General features: G+C 41.2%; 1 protein-coding gene across 1 annotated transcript; it reads left to right on the top strand.

The window, feature by feature from the left end:
- Positions 1 to 1,579: 1,579 nt before the first annotated feature.
- crispld2 (cysteine-rich secretory protein LCCL domain containing 2) lies at positions 1,580 to 20,220 on the top strand. The gene is made up of 15 exons (XM_088295547.1): positions 1,580 to 4,542; positions 6,416 to 6,758; positions 8,765 to 8,883; positions 10,847 to 10,979; positions 13,173 to 13,288; positions 13,658 to 13,758; positions 14,265 to 14,444; positions 14,537 to 14,597; positions 15,372 to 15,438; positions 15,520 to 15,653; positions 15,741 to 15,784; positions 15,891 to 15,963; positions 16,159 to 16,234; positions 16,973 to 17,103; positions 19,114 to 20,220. Exons 2-15 carry the CDS (start codon positions 6,495 to 6,497, stop codon positions 19,163 to 19,165), a joined length of 1,551 nt encoding a protein of 516 aa, XP_088151673.1. The 5' UTR covers positions 1,580 to 4,542; positions 6,416 to 6,494; the 3' UTR covers positions 19,166 to 20,220.
- The last annotated feature ends 383 nt before the right edge of the window (positions 20,221 to 20,603 follow it).

Genomic DNA, 20,603 nt, shown 5'->3' on the forward strand with positions numbered 1-20,603 from the left:
GGGAGTCGACTCGTGACCTTGTGCTCCCGCGCGAAGGACGTATTGTACTGTTTGCAGCTCCAGCAGCTGCTTCCAAATGCATCCGCTGAGGTCTTTTTAACTCACGTCAGCACGCAAGTCAAAAGCTGTCAGTTTGAATTCAATCGCAACGTGAATAATTACAGGCCGTTGAAGCCATTCTATTCTAATATTCAACGTCGGACCACCGTGGCCTTGAAGTCGCTATCTAATTTGACTGTGAGTGGCCACAAAAAAGCCTTCCAAAGTCTCAAATGTAACGCAGTGGGTTTGCCCGAATGAAAGTTGAGTGAGTGGTTTATTATAATGGGGCCCATATTTGCTCGGAAACGTGAGCTATGGGATGAAAAATGTATACCGCTACGGCGCTGCTTCACATGTCCAGGAAAACAATCGATGCCCTTTTCATGTTGACGTTATACTCGCAGCGAGTACGTGTGGTTTGGACAAATCGACGATAGCCATGTTTTTATTCTGGCAGCATTTCGTTTATACTGTATCGATGTGAACTGGTATTTAACCTTACATTTGTTTTTTTGTGTGTGTGTGTTTAACTTTTTTATTGTCGTTCTGTGGCTTGCTATTGTGTTTCGAACAATATTACTGTACATCCCAAGTATTTATGGGAATTCCTGGGAGATTTTTGTGTCTTGTTAACAGAGTTTCGCAACCTTTATTGAACAAGGCACATATTGTGTATTATATTTTGGAGAGAATGCATAGCCCAAAAATTGTAGATATTGAAATTCTTTTTTAGCCTTTTTAGTTGAACACAAAAACTAGTCTGTTCAATGGGTGGCAGCCAGCGGAATCACAAATTGGACCATTTGCCATTTAGTGCAAGAGTAATTATTCAGCCTGTGGAAGGATCCGCAAACGTTATTTTTCAGACCAATAAATATTGTATGATTTGCTGCGACACTGCGGTTGGGAATAACGTTTTTTTTTTTAATATTCCACATGGACGACATAGGCATTTTATTTTCCGAAATTCTATTTAAACCGGTCGCAGTTTTATTTGCGTCTTGTTCCTATTTAGTCATTTGCGGGCCCAAGGCAAAAAAATAAATAAATACATTTTAACACAAGGTCCTCATTAATCCTTCTCAAGGATTATCTAAAAAGTGAATCGTCTCCACACTCCAGTGATTGAGATGAACATTAATAAACATGTAAAATAATTTACCCTTTCGACTGCTTTAATACCGAGTTGTGACAAAGATGTCTAACTCACATCTGGTGTCACTATCCGCTTCACATAATCCTAATACGTCCTTGCTACTTACTGCAACTGGCAAGAGGTTCTTGCTCCTGCTGTTTGCTATGCGCGCTATAAAATAGGTTCAAACTCCATTCAACTGGAATAGCTCGGCTACGTGGTCAAATCCGCACGAGCGTTGTCAGAAGATGGAATTGTAGTGCAATGATGATAAATCCAACTCTGTGAGAAGCAGTATTTGAGTCACAAATGGTGTACAACTGACTTGGTTCAATTCCTGCATAGTGTTGATGTGGATGTTAATGCGAACTGCTCTAAATGTGTCCTGTGATTGGCGGCCAGTCCTCTTCGTATCCCGCCTTTCACCCCAATTCACCTGGGATATGCTCCAGATCACCTCTGACCTTAATGAGGACTAGCGCTTTGGAACATGGCTGAGTAACTCATTGAAATGTCAACATGGGTCAAAAAGCGGTGAGTCATTTTTCATGTAACTTTTCAGGTTCAATCTCATTCAGTAGACTGCTAAAAATGACATTTGTCTACCAGAGTCGTTTTCTCATTTTAAGTGACGACTGGGGACCATCTCAGCAATCGACTTCTGGGTGAGTTGCGATCTCTAATGGTGATTCAAATGATCAGGATTGTTATCTAGCTTCTGTAGACCTTGCTGATTATCTGATCAACTAACAAACTCATACATGAGCGCACATGACTGTGTCACCTTGGCCACACAATTTGCCAGTCAACGGTGCGTTATAGTTCGTGGCAAGTCCCCTGAAAACTGGCCAATTGGAAGACGAGATGCCAAAAAACATGATTATCGACAGCAGTAAACCCACCCAGTTTGCAGCCCCACTATTGCATGGATTTGGATTATTATTTTTTTTTCACGTTTAATGACTCTGTTCTGTTGTTAATAATATCGAATGTAATACCACTATTGACCACTAGATTGCAAAAAAAAACATTTGAGCCTGCAAATTTGAAACAAAAAATTAGAAAAGTGGCTTATTTTTAACATGGTCTGCTGTAATCCTGCTTTTTATGCCTACATGATGCGACGGCTTTAGGTTAATTCTAAAATGTACATTTTTGGGCATGATTACTGATATATATTGGAGAAAGTTTGAGAAAATAATGATTTGTTTCCTGTATACATGAGGCAGGCACGCGACAATATTTTTGTGTTATCATTGCACTTGCTCTCTCGTTCGAGACGGTACAGGGTTTAAATGCGTTGCTTTTATTTGCCAACCTAAATGTTCTAAAGTCAACTCGTCGACCATTTTGTTTTGTTTGAACCCGAAGTGCCTTCAGGTCCAATTGTGTCATTGATGTGGCCCAATCTCACGGTGCCTCGGTTTGCCCTGTCGCGGCGTCTCAGGTGAAACACAAATCAAAGCAACCCTCGAAGTCGCTCAACTTGGTGTCGTCAAGCAAACAGCGGACGTTTCAATGCCCTTGTGTGGTTTGTTTTGCTAATCAGCTTCATGTTCCATATGCCGCCTTCATTTAGTCTCTCTCCCGCTTTCCTCCCCACTGGAGCTTGCGTGTGTGCGTCATGTTTAGAGGTTCTCCAAACCACCTCCTCCAGTCCCTATCTAAATAAACGTGGGCACTGTAGTACCGTGTGTGTGTGTGTGCATGATGGTGGTTCCCCCTCGAACACCACAAAGAAAAACTGCAATCCCACCTGCTTCTGATTATATAACGTCAGAAAGGTTTCCACTGAAATTGTATGAATTATGTATTCGAGTGTATACATAATCCAGTATGCGCCTCATCCCATGGTGGGAAGAACAAAGTACAAATACTTTGCTACTACTTAAGTAGATTTTTTTAGGTATTTCTGATAACTTCCTCCATTTGAAGCCATCTGTATTTTCCACTTCTCACTTTGTCAGATTTGGCTTGTTCCTTTCAATGTCCTTGGATGACAACAACGAGAAGTATTTCCAACTGTGGTTAAGAGCTAGCCCAGTGGTTCTCAAAGTGCGGTGAGCGGGTTCTCTATCGGTACGCAAAGAATCATTGAATTAAATATTACATTCCATATTGTTACAGTTGCTTAAACTTTTTTTTTTTTTGCTAATGTTTGAACATACAGGATTTGCCAAAACTTTTTATTCCACAATAGCAGTTCCACACTTCCGTACAAACTTACACTTTCTTTTAATATCTTAGTGCTTTTTGTTTTCGAAAATTTATTCCGGGCCAATTTTTAACGGTGGTGTGCAATCCGCTTGAATTGAATTATTAAGTAGTGTTTTTTTTCTTTATTTTATCACAGTTTTAATGTTTAAACTGTGCATAATGTAACTTCTTGTTTACAATAAAAGTAAATAATTTGAGAAACGCGACCTTTGCCTGCTTTTTGAGGAACAGTTGAGCCTGGTACGTATTTGTGTTCCCCCCCCCCCCTTTTAACACATACCTGTTCTTGTTAATTACAAAACGCACATATTTTTTCTAATCTGCACCCACTGCATTTAAAAAAAAAATAATCAGGATGTCACAGCAACATGATAGCTTAACACTGCAAATGAAATGCAATAAAAGTGGTAATTTGGAAAACCCCCGTTGCAAAATCTTACTGTCCTTTTACGTCATTCATGTGCCAACCAGCCACTTGTCACGGAAAGTGTTGGAACGGGATGGTGGCGTCGCCTTTCTTCACCGATTGGGACTAGTATCGTATCACTACCGATACCGGTACCAATATCTTTGCGTGCAGATACTGTACACCTGCAACTCGTTATCTCACTCCAAAAATGATCGTCTATTACCCGCCATGACCGCCGACTGCGTGCCTTATGTTTATAATCTCACACCATCGCCGACAGTTTGATGAAGTTGTTCGTCTCGACTTGAAGAGTGAACTATCTGTGTGTGCGTGCGCTCCTGTCAAGTGCTTGCACGCGCACACGTGTGAGCAGAAGTCAGTCAGCCAAACTCCACTCTGGGCCGCTGATCCGGCTGCTCGACTCATTTGTCAGCGTGATGATGAACATTATTTGTAGTTTTCCCTCCTGACGTGAGGCTGCTGCTGCTGCTGCTGCTGCTCGTGAGCACGCTGAGCCAGGAACATTTCAGGGAAGCTGGTGTGGGGGAGGGTCACCCCGCCCGCCCCCCTTCTTTTCCCTTCCCCTCCTCTGATCCTGAGGGGTCCTTTCTCTATATAAGGCTCTCAAAGCTGCTCTGACTGTAGACACATCCTGCGTGCAGACAACTCTCTGCAGATCCTCACACGGGAATACAAGAGCGCCCTCAAGCAAGCGAATAGTGACAGAAGACCAGCAGAGGTGAGATAAGTTTATTGTTGTTGCCTAAATCTGCCTTGAGTCTTTTTTTTTTTTTTTATTCAGTCATACCAGTTTTGTATAGTGTATTGCATTTTAAAAGACATCATTGTGGGAATTCAACATTGGAATCCAAAATGATTATGGGAGCGCTAAAAATGACTTCTTCCACGTCTGTCATTATTTCTTTTGTATATCGTTATGAAGCACTTTGATTGACAAGTAAAACGCCTAAGTTGCAATACCAATGTGATTGATAAGACGTGAAGAAAACTTATGAATGTCGTTATGTAATCATAGTTATCCATTCAATTTGGGGGTGTTGTCATCACCGGCTGAATTAAAATGGTATATCCTGAATTAATCATCTGTCAAGGCTATCATATTTATTTTATATTTGATATTTTCTGCAGTATTCATTTATTGGTAACTTTTGGCTCACGGTGAGCCTTGGACAAATGTAGTTGGAAGTCGCCAAATATGGTCCCTTGCCGAATCATGCACGTGTTGCATGACAAAAACTGCTCATCTTGAAAAACAAGATTCGTCTTGGACCCACTATATGAGAATATGTGACCGACCGGTCAAGGAATGGGCAGTGGGCCACCAAATGGCCCCCTGGCCACACTTTGCACACCACTGTATGTGTCATGCCACTCAGAAAGTGGAATTGACGTGCAAGCGTGGTGCTGAGGTGAAGAAAAGGTCAGCCCCACCCCCTCTGCCGGGAGTTCTCAAGGGGCCAGACGATATGCATCCGTCTTCTCGCCCCGTCTGTCACTCGGGTCTAAAATTCAGGAGAGCCATGAGAAGGGCCCGAGCCGCGAAGCTGCGCTCGGTTGAGTGCGAGCAGCAGCAGTAGGGTCTGGTGCCTGGTGCCTGGTGCCTGGCTCAGCTGCCCCTGGCAAGGCATGTTGACACAGAGCCGGTGCCAGACCTCAAGCCGCCTCGTTGCAGCCAGGGGGAAAGAGGTGAAGGGATTCAAGGATAAGGAGCGAGAGCAGTGCGAGCGAGAGCCGTTTATTTTCTTCTGGGTTCACACGGACCCGCTGCACCTTTCTCGCTTTATTTGAACAAGGCCTCCCTCTTGTTAGTCATTAAATCATTATTGGCTGCAACATTAGCGACAAAATGAGATTCAATGCTGAGCTGTAGCTAAAAAAAAAAAAAAAAAGGCCTACCCAAGATAATAATGGTCACTCTTCAGACAGGTGTTCGGTTTTGTGCAATATAATGTTGCGTTCATCACCTTCAACTTAAGGCCAGCGAGAAGGCTTGCAGTACCCAACTCGTGATCTGATTGGCTATCGCAACTGTCGATCAACAGTATAACCCCCCCCTTGAGACACAGAAGAGACCCCCACACGATTGTATCTGAAGGCCTCGGACGAATGGTGCGTGCTACTGGTATCGTGAAATCTGCCTGGCAACACGAGCTAGCGGAATTCTGATTGGATAAAAACTCTAACCCAAAAAATTCAACACTAGGATATAATATGAATTGTCTCAGTAGTGTTACCCCAATATTAAACACGAAATGAATAACGATATTATAAAGCCGTCTCGTCATACCGAGCGGCGATGTCTGAGTCGTGTGTGCACTCGTGACAGCATTTCTGGTTATTATCCAATCGTCTGATTACTCAAATAAAAATGAGCTGTCCCTTTTCGCTGAAACGTTGATTAAGCCTTAATCATCCACCGTCCTATCGTCACATTACGCATCTAATCATTTGGCAACAATGTGTCAATATTATGATTCAGTAAAAATTCAAAGCAGGAACATATTTCAGTGCATGAGATGTGTAATCAGTCAATTGTTGTAATTTGTACTCCCTCAGCAGGAAGAAACTGATGAAATGTTCCCTCCCGGCAGGTTGAGTCACGACCAGCTTCCCTCACTCATAAAAAAAAAAAAAAAAAATCCGCTGTGTTCAATCGACATAGTGGCAACAATGTCCTTCATCCCGCTCCTCAACGTCCTGCTGCTCTCCTGGCTCGGAAGCACGGCGGCTCTCTTCCTGCCCGACTCCCAGGCGCTCAGGCAGCTGTTGAGTCGCTACGAGGACCAAGAAGTGGGTCACAACAGCACCGGCCAAGATGCAAACGGCAGCAGGAGCAAACGTGCCATCCGCTGGTCGGACCGGGAGGAGATTTTGCAGCTGCACAACAAGCTGAGGGGCTCGGTGTACCCCAGCGCGGCCGACATGGAGTACATGGTGAGGCACACTTGCGAAAACTCATTGCACGTCAAGCCAATTGGACCGGTCGGCAAGGTCACCAAGATGGCTCTTTTGAAATATCTTCGATATATATATATATATATATATTTATTTTTTTTGCTGAATTGTTTCCAAAGGTTAGCCAAAATGCTCTTTTGTGTCTCCTGCCATGGATTTTAGTGCGTCAAATCTGTACTATTTTTAAAAAAAATTTTTATGGGAATGTGGTTACATTGTTCAAGGTGGAGCTTGAAACAGTCTGAAAATGTTTCCACCACATTTGCGCAGGTTGCCATAGAAACTTGCATTTGATGCTTTTTGATGAGTCATGGGGACTAGTAAAAATTTCCAAGCCATGCCAATGTGTATTTTTAAGGCACATTGAGGATGTTCACGGGGAGTCCCGAGAATTTTTTTTTTGTTGACACCTTGCTGCCATAGTTAGCGTGTTTTGTGGCAAAGTGACGGCTAATATTGTACTTTTTGAAAACCGACACGGTTTCTTGGCATATCAGGCAAACAGTAACTGATCGGTGTTCTGTGAAAAAAATATTTAGTTCTCCACTTTCCTTTTCTTAGCTACGCTCATCTTTACAGAATGGCTGCTGGGTCAAAAAGTCAAGTGGAAACTTTGCGTAAGAGGATCCACCCCCAACAGAGCCAATCAATTTAGGGTGCTCCTCCTAGTGGGGTAACATCATAATTACAGGGAATATAAAACATTAACCAGGTTTATTTAATTAATTTTTTTCAAGTTCACTGGGCCGGATTAAAAAAATTTAATGGGCCGCAAGTGGCCCCCAGGCTGCAGTTTTCCCATGCCTGCAGGAAAGAAATCCCGTAAATATGTATTTTTTTTGTCATGGAATCAGTCACTTGTTGTTTTTGAAGGGTCATGGGGGATCTCGAAACAGTAAGCCACTCCAAATCATTTCAGGGGAGTTGTGTTCACGGTTGAGCTTGAAACATTCCTGAGCGCATTTGCACTTTTGGGATCTTGGGCTTTTCTCGAAACAGTGAAGGTGAAAAACATCGTAAGAATGATCATACTGTACATACTAAGTGTAAGCGTCAGAGGTCAGAGGGTGCCCTAACACGGGCACGAGATCAAATAGTACGAATGTGCAATGGAGCAAATAAAAATGAACTGTCCCTTTTCGCTGAAACATGGATTAAGGCTTCATCATTCGCTTATAAATGTCTGACAGGTTATAAATTAATTTTGAAAAAGTTTATAATATAGTATAATAGTATCGCAATGTTAAAAGTGAAGAAAATGTGACACATGATTTGCCCTTCGCGGGCCACGTAAAATGAGGTCGCGGGCCAAATCTGGCCCCCGGGCCTTGAGTTTGACACCTGTGGTATAGCCAATTATGGGGATAAATAAATAAATAAGCAGGCACTCATTTAACCGCAGACCTCCAATCCCTGTTAATAGTCGGCATGGAAAATGGAAAGTGCTTAAAGGGTTAACTTACCTTTGCAAAGTTTGACTATCGTTCAATTCAAATCTTTTTCTCTCAGCTGGAAACATGCCGCCATGACGGCACGCTATTACTAGCCTACTGTGTTGTGTGTTTCATTTTTAACAAGCTGGTTATTAATGCTGACTTTGTGCGGTCTACCTGTTTCACGCTGGTGAAGACAAGTGAAGGGGGGGGGGGGGGGCTTGTTAGGAGCCTGCATGGCACTGGAGAGGGCAAGGTTGAGCAATTATTGTTGTTGGGACTCCTTGAAGGTTAGGTGGTGTGCTAAAAAAAAAAAATGTGTGCGTGTGTGAGACCACCAAAAGACTGGAAATTTACTGAGGAGTTTCTCTCCGAGGCGGAGTAAGGTGTCCTCTCTGCTATGGAAAACTGTTTGAGAATTTATTCAATATCCTTCAAATCCAGGACCTGAAGGTCCTAGGGACAACCAAAATGTCCAATCGTAGCGTTGCTTCATGACGAGCATTTAGTTGTCCGAATTGGACTTCTAAGTGGTCTGTTGAATGTGGACAGGTGTGGGACGACGAGCTGGAGAGGTCCGCCACTCACTGGGCCGAGGTGTGCCAGTGGGATCATGGACCTCAGGACCTGCTCATGTCCATCGGGCAGAACTTGGCCGTTCACTGGGGCAGGTGAGACCTTCTAAAATGTTATCTTTTGAGTACTTCCTCAATGTACAGTGATTATAATTTTTTTTTGTGTTTACAAGTAGAAATTAATACAAAATAAATTACAAACTCTGGACATAAAGGCATGCATAATTTTGGAATATTTGTTCATAATAGGATACTTCCAGGTGTCAGAAATGTTATTGGCTTCCATTGACATGAACAGTCGCTTCTAAATTACTAGCGACACATTACTACATTTTTGACATGTATCGTTCTCTCGAGGGATGACGAGGAAAGACGGAGAAGCTCTGCTAATTTCTAACCCAACCTAAAATTTTCGTTATCGTGAAGCACCGGATTTAAGTGCTTGGGTCATCAATGTTATTTGTCTTTTTTAAATATAGAGTCCCAAGTTTTGATTTGGATTTTGACGACTGCACAACAAATCTCAATTACATTACAGTCGTTAAAAAAAATAAATAAATACAAAAAAAAATAAATGTAAATTTTATAAAAAAAAAAAAAAAAAACATGCAATCCATTCGGAAATAGTGAACTTGTATTGAAATTTATATTTGTGTTTGAAATGATCCCCTAATTTTTTTTTTTTTCTAGAGAAGAAAATAGTTTGTTGCTATGCACCACATGGATTTAAAAAAGAAAAATTGTTGATTATATGAAAAAAGACAAATCAATATTCATTCGTTATATATCCGTATTTTTGTTTGCCAATAAAATAGGGTGCTCCTAAAATCTATAATGTTGCTCCTCAAATGAAGTCTACTCGGCAAAGAAAAAAAAAGTCATTTTGAGCCTTGGGTGCCTATAATCCACACATACCTTCCGCTTTAATAGTTTGCCTTTAAGATGTAGCAACTGGAATATAACAGCGACTCCTTCCTCATGCATGATCCAGCGCCCGCGTGCGTGCGCGTGCGCGTGTGTGTGTGTGTGTGCGCGTGTGTGTGCTTGGCTCATTTACACACGGTGTCGCTAACGACATCTGCCGGTAACTCATTTCACATTGACAGTCACTGGCAATCACTTAAGTGTTGTCGACAGGCCCGTCTGGCTGAGCGCAGGTGAAAATCGTGCCAATTGCAAGTAGTCTTTTTTCCTGTCTCCACTGCTGGCCGCCACCACACTCTGTCATTCATACTTTTTTTTTTTTCCCCCCTCCCAAAGGGCACCCATAAATCCAGCCAAAATTCTGCCAAACGCTGCTAATCTGTGTTTAAAATGAATTTATTACCTTCTTTAGTGTTAACCATGTGCATGTTGTCTGGGTTATGTCTATGTGTCACTGGGAAGCCATTAAACTGCTGTTATACAAAGTCTATTCCCACTGCTTCATTTAATCTTAATTTATTTATTTTTTTTAAAAAGCTGTGTTGGGTGGGTGCTAGTGTATGTGGACAAAAGTAATGGGAAATACCTCCATCCGCAATGTTTAATTTTGTCTATGCAGTGTACAGTATGTAGGGGTTGACTGTTGTATGAATGCGTGTGTGTGTGCGTGGGGGTGTGTGTGTGTGTGTGTGACCACAGTAGACCTCTGTGTGTTGCTATCACAGCAGGTGCCCTTCCAGGAATCTGCTCTCATTCTCACTGAGCCGTCATACCTCCTCCCCCTTTCTCTTCTTTTCTTCCCGTGCCAGCACACCCACTGAGGATTCCCTTCTTTCCTCTCTCTCTCTCTCTCTCTCTCTCTCTTTCTCTCTCTCTCTCTCTTTCTTTCTCTCTCTCTCTCTGTCTCTCTCTCTCTCTTTCTCTCTCTCTCTCTCTCCCCCATCGTGCTGTGCAATCTTTAAAAAGACATGTTTACTGTCCTGATTTGTCCATGTTTAGTTTGCTTTGATTCTTTGTAGTTCTTTTCATTTCCCATGTTATGGAGGGCAAGAGGTGCTGAGAGGATCACGTGGTAGCTGAAGCTGTTTGACTGAACCTAGTGACATGTTTTTTTTTTTGGTGTGTGTGTGTACAGACACCGCTCACCCGCCTTCCACGTTCAGGCCTGGTACGACGAGGTGAAGGACTACACCTATCCTTACCCTCACGAGTGTAACCCGTGGTGTCCAGAGCGCTGCTCCGGGCCCATGTGCACCCACTACACCCAGGTGAGGAGAAAGCAGGCAAAGCATACATAAAAGATAGACGCGTGCTACATTTGGTACATTCGCACTATCAAAAAAGAATGAAAATTGGCGCTTATAAAGATAATAATGACTTGTTTTGGCAGTTTTCATGAGGGTTGTAAAAATCTCAAATCAACTTTCCCCATTAAATCCATAAAACATACATATACCTTTTCTAAAACGTAGACCCCGCCTCCCAAAGACGTATTTATACGTCTTAGCCTTTTTTTTTTTATTTGCGTCATAGCTCCGTGTTTGTATTGCATTAGAACAGAATATTATGTTAGCCTCACAAAATCAGTCCAAATCCAGAAAAACGCTGGGATTGAAGGGTTTCCTCTAAGTGAAAATGGCTGGGATTAAATGAGTTAAAATTAATGAACATGCCATTAATCCGTTCCAGCCTTTCCCACAAAAGCATTTTTTTTGTCATGTGCTTTTTAATAACTGATTTGACATCCTAATTGAATTGTTCTTCATAAAAAAACATATTAATAACATAATTAAACAATGTAGAGATTTAATTAATTTATTCATTAAAATCGGTCATGCACACAAACTCCACTCAACTGCTATTATGGACTCATAATAATAATAATAATAATCTTTAATATTGTTAGCCGTTCATCGCAGATGATAAAGAATGTATCAAGAAGTACTGTTATATTGTTTATCTACATGTGTGGCTGCACCGTTTGTATTCAACTATCTGTTCCTCAAATGTCAGTGTTAGTTAATTTATTTATTTCTATAGCCACTGAGTGTAGCTACATTTGGAGAAAAAAAAAAATTCCCTTCCAAATTTATCTTGAAGCTGCTCGGATGTGTTTACAGAAACATCCGGAGTCCTCCCTGTGCCCCTTAGCCTGAAACCTGACCAGGACCATCTGGTCGTCATTCGCACTCCATGCTTGACCTGGATTCCTCTAAAGATGCTGCAGTGAGCGGGGCACTGCTTGAAATGAACATCCAAACCTTGTCAAGGAGTTTCCTTCCTTTCAAATTTAATCATAGAGAATATAGACTTGAAACTTTTGGGCTAAGCGGTCCCTAGTTAGTTCCCCCCTCCACGACAATATAATAACTCGAGCACTTGGGTTCACGTCACTTGTTTACCTTGCACAATTGCAATGAGCAGTTAGCTAGTTAGCATTGCTTACACCCTGAAAATCTTTCTTTTAAATAATCCATTTTTTAGCGGAAAAAAGAAAGTCCGACCTGACAGCCTGCATGCACTGGCGTGGTTGCATTAGAGCGCCTCGTTGTCCCAATGCGGAAAAAAACCCTCAACGACTTTGTGGGATTTATTCCAGCCATCGAATGCTTGAAGCAGTTCTATTTTTACAGCTGTAGCGCGTGCTTAGGCATGGGAAAGATATTAGATGAAGTAGCATCCATTTTTCCAGGTTTATTCACATGACAATTAGTGGACACGCCCACAGTATCTGAGAGCAAGGCTGGGTACTGTCTCATTTTTTTTAATCATTCAAATTTTGCCGGGTTGTTGACAAAACTACTCTGTAGTGTGTGGAATTATTATTATTTTTTTTTTCACTTTTTGTTGAGCAACATTATTTGCACCAAACTCTCCAACGCTGGAGACTCCTCGTCTAACGTCGCAGCACACCTCACGCGAGTTCCGCATGCTGACTCACTGCTTCCAGCGGCCTCGAAACGTCACGAGCAGGAAAAAAAAGCTGAACATTCCTGAGCTCGCACACACGATCGAAGGCAAAGAAGGAAAAGTTAGGAGGAGTTTTGGAACCTGCAGCGTCGTATTCCCCTTCACATCATTCATCTTTAGCAGCGCTGCAGCACTTTTCCGTTTAATAAGGTGTTTTATTTTACCTTGGATGCTTCCGAGTAAGATATTAGAGCATAACGGCTTTTCCATTTGGTTGATGGTAAAATCCCAGAGAGCGACGTGCGTTCACACGAGATGAGCGTCTGACGAGGGCATAAAAACAGGCTGGCCACTCGGCTGCGTCCCACTGGCCTCGTTAATCGTGACCGCACGTCTGCTCGCTTCCTCTGGAATGATCCATTGACCCGAAAGCTGAGGCAGCGAGACGACTTGAGGAAAAAAAAAAATGGGCCGCCAGTTTTATAGGTTAACCTACGAGATGTTTCTTTTCATTCATTCCGAACATCCATCTTCCACTCCTCTCTTCACAGGTGGTTTGGGCCACCACGAGCAGAGTTGGCTGCGCCGTGCATGTGTGTCCGAGGATGAACGTGTGGGGGGAAACGTGGGAGAACGCCGTCTACCTCGTGTGCAACTACTCCCCAAAGTAAGACTAAAGATTCCAGAAATGACACCTTTGCTCTTTGCTTACATTTTTCTTCCTAAAAGTCCTGGCAGCGAACTTTATGTTCCGAACGCACTCACAGCTGTCAGCTTGACCGCTTATTTGAACGCTGAATGACATTTTGGGGCCACGCAAATTCCTCACGCAAAGTCAGAAAATGAAGCATCGGGAAAGAAAAATAAGAGCTTGTTTCCATTCCATTTAGAGACAACGAGGAGGGCTTTTATTAGCTTCTTAAGGAGTGTTGACCGCAGGCGAATAGTGTTAAAGTCATTACAAGAGCGCCGAGCAAAGTGATGCTGACGAGTTCCAACCCTCAGTCAACATGTGTGCCATGTGTGTTTCCTGCAGGGGTAACTGGATCGGGGAGGCTCCCTATAAAAATGGCCGCCCTTGTTCCCAGTGCCCTCCCAGCTATGGAGGAGGATGCCGAAATAATTTGTGCTACAAAGGTGAGCATCGACCGTGTTGTTAAATAAAATGGAGCCATGCCATGCAGCCAGTGATTCCCAAGCTTTTTATGGCTAGTACTCGTGATGCGGAAATGAAGCTTCAAATTTGCTTCATGAACCAGCTGCTGTATGTCCTCTCAATGGCACTGTTGGATTAAATAAAGGGTTTAAAAAAAAAATTCTGTGTGCTTTCAGCCCAATGTTGAACAGAGAGTGCCATCTACAGGAGTCCAAAAATACTACAACTGGTTCATGAAGCAGATTTGAAGTTTCATTTTCCCATCACTACCTAGTACAGTCTCAAAAATACTTGTGACCAAAAATTTGTGCTAAATGTGCTTAAATGACGGCAGAAAACTCAATTCCAAAATGCAACTGAACTGTACTTTATAAGTGTTCTGTACTTGAAAGGTTTTTACATGCACTGTATGAATTATATATAAAAAATTTTTTAAAAAACATTCCACTGTACGCCGCAACTTGACAACCTTTGTATCCAATGTTAGACTCCCAGCGCACAGAGACTGAAGATATGAACGAGGTGGAGAAGCCTCAAGTGCCCGTCGTGCCTCGCACAACGGCGAAACCCGCACCCAAACCCAAGCCCTCCACTCCGAGGAAACCCGTGTCCAGGCCGTCTACGCCAAGCAGCCCATCGTCAAGGAATCCTAGTAGCACCAACCTAGGTAAGGATTAGAATATTATTTTTTACCTTGGTTCCATTGTTTTACCTTTTTTTTAAATTTTTTTTTATTATTATTATTTTTTTTTTTTGCAGCTCAGAGCATCAAGTGTGAGACCAGACTGAGAGACAAGTGCAGAGGAGTGACCTGCAACAGGTATAATTCTATTATTTTTACAACAATGAATTGATTAATCGGCAATTAATCGGTTATTAAATTAATCATTATTTTTGTTTAGGATTAATCATTTACAGACCTTGCTTTAAATTTCTGCCCCTCTCCAATAAATAGTCTCCACAGCAGACTTTCTTGAAACCATTTGTAAATATCTGCTTATACGTTGCAAAACTCTGATCAACAATATTGTCTATTTTCTGACATGATACTTAAAAAAAAAAAACATTAACAAAATTATTAATTAATGAATTATTAACCGTAATGAATTTGTCTGTGCATTTCCTGCACTGTCAATTGAAGATATCCCGTTTTTGAATGTAGGGATGGAAATTATTTATATTCATCAGATTAATCAATTAATTGAAAAAATACTCTTATTAAAATAATTGTTAGTTACCTCCCAATACGGTTCAATTAATGTGAAGAAGGGTTTTTTTTTATTTTTTTGAGAGAAGATTTCTTATATATGTTGGTCACCAGCATATTTAATATCTTCCCTAAGGTGGTCTTTATTTACACGGAAAAGTGTCCTAAAAACTTTGGAAGTAGGTCTTAGTGTGATTGTGGTGGCAAACATTATTTCTTTCTTTGACTTGTGAGAAAGATTATGGTGTTTTGTCAACTTTTCTTCCAAAGCACTACTGTATTAAATTAATATCTCTTGGAGAGTGTTGATTAAAAAATATATATCTTGGTAAAGACAGCATTTATTTCGTATATCATTGTTGAATAGAATTTGAAATCTTTTTCTAGATACAAGTGTCCCGCTAACTGCATGAATCGAAAAGGCAAAGTTTGGGGAACGCTCTACTATGACGTGGTGAGTATGATTGAGAATAATACAACAATTCTACATCGGTGAATAGTGACTGACCAAAGCGTTTCCTCATTGTTTGATTAGCAATCGAGTATTTGCCGTGCCGCCATTCACTTCGGTGCGATCGACAACAGTGGCGGACTTGTAGACGTCACACGGATGGAAGCTAAAGTTCCCTTCTTTGTCAAAGCCACGAAAAATTCCATTGAGTCTTTCAGGTAATCCTCAATTTGTTTCTAGCTCCAATTTATGTAGCAAAATTAATTTTCCCTGTGTCTAAGCACTCTTTTGAATGTGCTTTACAGTAAATATAAGCCAGGAAATGCTTTCATGATGGCCAAAGTACAAGGTAAGAGAAGAAGAACTGCTCTGACATAATATGACCTGAACGTCACATCGTCAGATAACGCGCGCTTGACGTGTGTAATTTGTATTTTCTTATCCATCTGTAACAGAAACCAATCTTGACTGCTACACGACAGTGGCCGAAATCTGCCCATTCAAAAAGCCCGTCTCACATTGTCCAAGGTGACCGACTCATCACGTGCACTCACAAAAGCTCTACTGTCATCGGTTTTCGGATAATGAGTTACACAGTTGAGATGTTTTTTTTTGACCCTCTCAATTATGGCCAAAAACATTGAAAAAAAAAAAAGAAGGCAAAAATGAAAATCAAGGGACGTAATCTTGGTGTTGCCACATTTTGTCCATTTGCTTCTTCAGAGTCTTCTGTCCATCTGACTGCAAGAGTCAACCCTCTTACTGGTCACCAGTTATTGGCAGCAACATTTACGCAGACGTAAGTGATTTTTTTTTTTGTTGGTTTTGCTAAACACATCATACATTCATTCAAGGATACATTACGTGTTGGGGGTGATACCATATCATAACAACCTCACTTTATGTTAAGAACAGTACAAATGATTACCTTGGAGTCAAATATTTGAGTACTTGGATAGAGACCTTGAGGAACTCCTTTTGGCTCTTTAGGAATCATTGTAAAAGAGGTCCAATGTGTGGTTGTTGTATTCACTCAACTTTAACATAAAGGCAAGAATAGACTTTGAGAAACATTAATTTATAGTGCTACCTTTATTTAAGTTACTAGTAGCCCAAGCTAAACATTTTTCGAGGTCCGATTGTGTATAAAAGCCGAAATGTTTCCAGGACGACCGTTCTGTTCATGAGCTCTTCGAAGCCATGTTGAAAGGGGATTGCTTGACTGTAAAGCAGACTAAACAGTGATGTGCAAGAATTCACGTCACCTTCCTGAGTCAGTGTGTTGAGTTAGCGCTGGCACTGGCACGTAACGTCTACGTGAAGTCGAAGAGGCTCTCACCTTGTACGAACTTCGCCTCCGACGACGTCCAGCTGGCTGCACATCACAGCTCCCCCGAGACACCTGGACTGTCAGTCCCGTTACAAGTCAACAGTCACAGACACAAGCACTGTGCAGCAAATGTGCCCTGGGACGTCACCGAAAAGAAATATAAACCTGTGGACAAGGTGCTAAACTGTACCTTCTTTCTGTGAACAGAACTCCAGTATTTGTAAGGCAGCCATCCATGCAGGGGCGATCCCACCCGATGGGGGCTTCGTGGACGTCCTCCCTCTGGACAAGAGAAAGAATTACGTTGGCGTGCTGAAAAATGGAATCCAGTCTGAAAGGTAAATTTACGGGCCGGGAAAGATCCATAAAACAACTTTTGAACTAGGGATGTTAACTCAAGTTAATTGTTAAAAAAAAAAATGAACGCGATTAAATATTTTAACTCAGTTTTATTGACTTCAGAAGTTAATTTGCATATGTTGCAAAATTCACACATTGCACCAGCTTTAGCACATTGTCTCGTTTTTCATTTACCACTGGGCCTTGCAAGCCAACACTACGTTTTGAGAATTGTTTCTAAGAAAAATTCCTGACTCCATTTAGATCAGGGATGGGCAAACTTTTTGATTGGTGGGCCACAATGGGTTCCAAAATTTGACAGAGGGGCCGGACAAGGAACAGACGGTTGGAGTGTTTTGGTAACATCACATCATCGTAGAAAAAAAAAAATACATTTAATTTGAAATGAAAATAAACAAAAGCATTACAGCAAAATATCCATCTTTGAAAAATCACAATATTTAGAAAATAAAACATTAATGAGGTTTATTCATTTAATTTTTCTCAAGTTTGGCGGGCCGGATTAAAACGTTTAAGGGGCCGCATGTGGCCCCCGGGCTGTAGTTTGCTCACACCTGATTTAGATTGTATTCGATTCACATATCTGCTTTTTGTTGGTTGTTTTTTTTATTGAAAATGACCTGAATTTCTTTGCTTCAACCCACCGTCAAATCTGCTGAACAAAATTGTGGCGCATGTTTGGAAGCGGGCTAAGAGAAACCCTGTTCAGTCCAAAGACCTTACACTGCACGCGGAGGCCTGAATGCGGTTGGAATCATCCCACACACTCTGGATGAGTCTCCAAATCAAATCAAAGTCCATTTTAAAATCCAATCAAACATAATATTTATCTTGTTCGGCACGGCGCTCGCGTCCGGCCAAAACGCTTTGGATGCGGCTCAAAGTCGAGATCTGCGTGAAAAGAAAGGTACATTTATTCCTCGCACCATTGCAGGATTCATGTGTGTTTAAAGCGCTCGCTTGCATGCGCGCCATCATGTTTCTGCGGCCGGGCTCAGACGCTGCAAACGTAGGCGAGGGAGGCCTTTGTGGCCAGCGCTGTTGTAAGAGTAATGGTGTGGTTGCCTGTGCGGATGGGCCACACATGGGAGCTTTGCTTACTTTATAGCTTGGCATTTCAATTGAGCGTGCAAAGTGCTGAGTGGTCTGACCGTTCTGACTACAATGAAAGTGTAAAAAAAAAAAAACATTAAAAAAAAAAACACCCGCTCGTGCAATTGGGCTAGGCGGGATCGGGTCAATAAAAGGCTGGAGTGGTGGTCCGTACTTTGGTCCACATATTGTGGGCCAACATTATGGCAGCTACGAGTAATCACCGTGGATGTGATTACTCCGGGCTGGAAATGCGGACCACCACGTAATCAGTGCTTTCTTTCGTATCCGAATAATTATGTGCGATATGATAGCAGCAGGTGAGCGGACCAATTGTGATCGTCAATTCATGTCCGGTTTCAAGGTTTCACTGATGAATGAATTATAAAGGCGTTCTCATGCTAACACACGTTAGCAGGTCCGTGCCAGTAAAATGTCACGTGTGCTTGTTTTCAATTGTGTTGCAAAAAAAAGGCTTTGCATGACACTATCTCAATATGCACATGCCGTCCAAGTTGCCATATTTATTATTAGAATATTTATATTAAGCACAATAAATATCATTTAATTCATTTAATATAATATTGACTTAGAGAAACGTACTTTTTTCCCTCTAATTTATTTCCCTCACTTCCTGAGATACTCGTAAACTTTTGTAAATTTTTTTATTTTTATTTTAATTTTTAATTTTTTTTTTTTGCAAAAAACTAAAATATCTCAGTGTGGCCTCACAGTGCCGAGGTCGTGGGTTCGATTCCGGCTCCGACCTTCCTGTGTGGAGCTTGAATGTTCTCCTCGTACCTGCGTGGGTTTTCTCCGGGTACTCCGTTTTTGTTTTTTTTTTTAATAAAATAATTTTCAGCCTTACCTCATCATGTTCTTGGTCTTTCTTGCAGCAAGAGCAACACAGAAGGAGGCTCCTTCCGCGTCTTCGCCGTGAGGGAGTGACGCGTCTGTCCACCTACCCGGAAGTCACCTCACCTGCTCTTGAGGAGCGGGAAGTGCTCGCAGGTTTGATACCACAACCATCCATCTGCCTTCGGCGGAAGCCGAGCGTCTCCAAACAGTCTGAACTCTTTCCCCATTTTAAGTCAATCGAGGAAAAAAAAATGTTTTCCCACATTGAGAACAACTTTAGAAAGGCTTCACGTGTGAATGTTGTAAATTATGTTGCATTGAACAGCTGGTGCTGGGTCTATGAAAGTTTTTGTTTACATTGGTGTTATTAATATTTTTTCATACGCAAGAATGTATACTGATCACATTTTATTTAATCAGCGTGTACATAATATATATTTTGAAGACGTACCATGTATTAACATTTTGGTCTTTTTTTTTTTGTTGTTGTTTTTATGTTAATGTCTCTTTTGCAACACTTCCCCCACTCCTGCTTTACTTCTTCTGCCTTTATTTCCAAACGAAAAAGTTTGCCACCCAAGACAGATGAATGTGTCACATTTCAGTTCCAGAAGCATTTCATATGTTGACATGGGAGCCATTATTGGAAGTGTGGAACGTTTTATGTTCAAAATCAAAATCATTAGTTAATGCACTTTTGCAATATTCTACACTTCACTGCATTTTATGAGAAATTTATGCAAAATGGACAAGAACCACAAACCTGGCTAATCAGTCCTTATGAGGAATAAATATTGTTCATATTTTTATCATGTTCATGTCTGGCCACTCAGTAACTAACGTATTTCTTTATTCTACCTCAATCCTTTCGCTATGCTTAGCATTCCGGTTTTTAACATACCACGATTGAAATGGGAAGTACATGATGGGTTTTGTAAAGTTATGCCAATTGTAAATAATGGTTTCTTTTTTTGGTCTCTTTTTTTCGTTTTTTTAAAAAAAAAAAAATTATTTTGCAAGTCATGTAAAGAATGTGTGACGGTTTCATTTCTCTTAGTGTCCTTGTTTTTATACAGTCATGTATACTGTAAATGAGTTTTATATTTTTTGCACAATTTGAAAATAAAATTGACCTTTAAACTACAGTACTCAGTGTTTTTTATTCACAAAATAGTTGAGTGACTTCATGATGATTAATTTTGAACAATGTGCCATCATTACCGTAATACCATATCTGCCTGAGTCGTTTTTGAATAACTTCAGAATACAAACGCACACTACACACAAACACAACTTCAAAAAACAAGAAGTCCAGTTACCAAGATTCAACTGGTGCAGATTATGACCTGGATGACTGGGAATTTACATAGATCAACAAAAACACAATTCTTTCCAAGCACGTTTGTATTTTTTAAGTTGATAGATACTCCTGGAGATGATAAATCAGTATCCTAGCTTCTCATTTAGCATTATCTTTGTAAATGTAGTGGTTTCGAAGTGCATTGCGTTAGACTAGGAGCTGTGCAAA

This window comes from Idiotropiscis lumnitzeri, chromosome 5 (genome assembly GCF_059441095.1).
Source record: "Idiotropiscis lumnitzeri isolate Australia: NSW breed Sydney's pygmy pipehorse chromosome 5, RoL_Ilum_1.0, whole genome shotgun sequence".
NCBI lineage: Eukaryota > Metazoa > Chordata > Actinopteri > Syngnathiformes > Syngnathidae > Idiotropiscis > Idiotropiscis lumnitzeri.